General features: G+C 46.6%; 1 protein-coding gene across 1 annotated transcript; it reads left to right on the forward strand.

Annotated features, from left to right (window-relative positions):
• The first annotated feature begins 1,648 nt into the window (after positions 1-1,648).
• Positions 1,649-2,593, forward strand: LOC126947469 (olfactory receptor 2G3-like). Its single transcript, XM_050778169.1, has one exon. The coding sequence runs from the start codon at positions 1,649-1,651 to the stop codon at positions 2,591-2,593; it is 945 nt and encodes a 314-aa protein (XP_050634126.1).
• Positions 2,594-3,261: the final 668 nt, after the last annotated feature.

Here is a 3,261-nt window from a genome sequence, read left to right on the forward strand (position 1 = left end):
GGACGATGTGGGCGCCTCCTAATTCTCAGCCCTCATCATCCTGGTGCCAGGGTTTGCAATCCTCACTGCTGACCAGTCCTTATCTCTTGAAAAGTTATCCCTCCCAATGTCCAAGACCCTGAGCTGCCCTTGGTCTCCTCTAACCTTCACAAACATTCCTTATCTGGGACATTTTTATCTTTCATCCAATTATTGGTGTTCCTTAAAGCACAGAACACGCATCTGACACTGTCTTCTTTTGCCCATTCAGCCTCAGTCAATTTTTCCAGCTTCCTCACCTTCACTGTCAGTCATGGCTGTCAGCCCTAAGGATAATGTTTGCAGCCCTGTTGTTTGGAAGCTCAGACGCTTGAGAATGCACCTGTACCTACTCTTTCCTCTCTCCACTCCTCCTTCCACCTAAGCTTCCTAGGATCTAAATTGCTTCCACTTATTAAGCACTTTCTATAAACCAGGTATATTTCATGGAATCTTCACTATGGAGGAGATACTACTCCCATTTTACACATGAAGGACCTGGGAGGCTAAATGACTTGGGAGTAGGTGAAGAGGCTTAAGTGAGAGGCTGTGTGACTTGGGAATAGGAGAAGAGACCACTAGACTCCAGAGTGCTGATGCCTGAGACTATGCTCTAGGTATTCTCCAACGCTCTGGACATATCTCTAGCTCCCATGGGAAGTCTCCTGCCAACACAACCCTGTTGAGCTCAGCCCACCTCTTGGTGCTCAGGCACTGATGCGATCATGGGTCTCTAGCCTGGTGTTCCTGGTATCAAAGAACATCAGAGCTGGAAGGACCCTCTGGAATCCAACAGCTTCATTTTTTTTAAATGGGACTCCAAAGCTCAGAGAAGGATATGGAGTTACCCAAGATCCCACAGAAAATCAGAGGCAGAGGCAAGATTAGTCCTGAGTTCTTCTGATTTCCAGACTCATCCCACTTATACTAAGCCCTTTTATTTGCCAAGTGATTTATATTTTGCAAAATGTCTTGACATACAGTGTCTCATAGGTTCCTTGCCATAATCCTGTGCCTAGATGTTCCATCTCTATTTAACAGATGGGGAGACTGAGGCCAATGGAGGTGAAGGGACTTGCCGAAGGTCAAGCAGCTGGGTGAGTGACAACCATGGACACTCAGGAACAGTTGAGTTAAAAATGTGGTCACGAAGTGGCAGTTGTAAGGATTCAACATAAAATTTCACTTAGATCCAAGTACAAGAAATGAAGCCCAGACAGGCCTCAGGGAAAGTGGGAATAGCAAGCCAGGAACCAGGGCCCGTGTCTCAGGTGCTCAGGGTGGCGAGATCTCTCCCCTCTGCTGCTCAGCATGTCTTTTATCATCTCTGGAAGACCTTCATTTTCTTCTCCTCCATCACCTCAGTCGCCCTGTGACCTTGGGTTGCCACCACATTACCTCTGGTTGACAGTACCCTAAGCCCCCACAGGTCATAATTAGATTTTCAGCAGAGGCATCTACTCACTCCTGGCTTCCTTGTCCTTTTCATCCAACTCAACAAAGGTTTGATTTAATCTGTGCGAGTTACTGTGCACCGTGTGTAGCTCAGTTTCTGTCAATCCCAGCCTTCCTTTCCCAAGGAAGGGATAGAACAGGGAAGTCCTTGTCTCTCCTTAATAGGCAGATCACCATGCAGAGCCTTGGCAAGAAAAACCACAGCTCTGTGTCTGAGTTCATCCTCCTTGGCTTCCCCAGTGAGGCACAGGTCAGAATGGCCCTGTTTGCCTTCTTCCTCCTCCTCTACCTCATCACCCTTCTGGGCAACGGACTCATCGTCATGCTGATCTACCTGGACTCACACCTCCATATGCCCATGTACTTTTTTCTCAGTGTCCTTTCTTTGGTGGACATGAGCTATGTCACTACCACTGTGCCCCAGATTTTGGTTAATATGGTGTGTCCAAGGAGGACCATCTCCTGGGGAGCTTGTGCACCCCAGATGTTCATCTTCTTGGTCCTGGGCATTGCTGAGTGTGTCCTCTATGCCATTATGGCCTATGACAGGTATGTTGCCATTTGCTTCCCCCTTCACTATACCCTACTCATGAGCCATTCCATTTGTATCAAGATGGTCATTGTCTGTTGGTCCATTGGCATCACTGGGGGGCTGATCTACACTGTCTTCACCATGCATCTGCCTTATTGTGGCCCCTACAAGATAAACCACTTCTTCTGTGAGGTCCCTGCTGTCCTGAAGTTGGCCTGTGCAGACACATCTTTTAATGACAGGCTGGACTTCATCTTGGGTTTCATCCTGCTTTTGGTCCCACTCTCCCTCATCCTGGCCTCTTATGTCCGCATCTTCACCTCCATCTTCAAAATCCGCTCAGCACAGGGGAGGCTCAAGTCCTTCTCCACATGTGCTTCCCACGTCACCGTGGTCATCATGTTCTATGGGCCAGCCATCATCATGTACATGAGACCGAGTTCCTGGTATGACCCGGAGCGGGACAAGAAACTAGCGCTGTTCTACAATGTTGTCTCTGCCTTCCTCAATCCCATCATCTACAGCCTCAGGAACAAAGATGTAAAGGAGGCCTTTCTGAAAATACTTAGAGTCAGAAGGACAGCTTAATGACTCAGGATGTTTCAGAGTTGTCCATAGTCATGGGCAGACTGGATGGGCTCATTTGATATCATACAGGTACCTCAGTTCTGACCAACCTGAGTCTTCCTGCGGCTGTAAGCAGCCAGAAGAAGGTGTGGCCACCCTAACTGGGAAGTCCTCTATCATTGGCTGAAAAATTTTCAGCTCCCACCACCCAAAGACTCAGTTGAGTATTGAAGGCAAAGTATTTCTTTACAGAGACTATGTCCTTGCGGTTCATGGCCATTGCTTTTCCTGGGTTCTCTCCTTACCTCTGGAAGTTTATGTCAGTTCAGCATAATGGCACTCACATGTTTAACATGCACACGTGCTCTTTCCCAGTGTGAAAACCACATAAAGAGTCATTTGGGGTGAAAAATTACATAAAAAGCAGGCAGATTATGCAGGGACATAGTCTTGCATTACTGTCCGACAAACACAAGTAATATTTAGCATTGCTTTTTGTACTAGGTGCCTATAAAATAAGAGCTAGAGTTGTTTTAGACATATATGTATAACAATATGGCTAATAACTAGTCTAGTCTGCTCTGGGCTCAGTTTGTAGTACTGACTTTTACATGATCAGTTTAAAATTTACACTTTAAATCTCATTTTTGGGGGCAAAACATTTGAATAGACATTTCTCAAAAGGAGGC

Source organism: Macaca thibetana, chromosome 1, assembly GCF_024542745.1.
Source record: "Macaca thibetana thibetana isolate TM-01 chromosome 1, ASM2454274v1, whole genome shotgun sequence".
NCBI lineage: Eukaryota > Metazoa > Chordata > Mammalia > Primates > Cercopithecidae > Macaca > Macaca thibetana.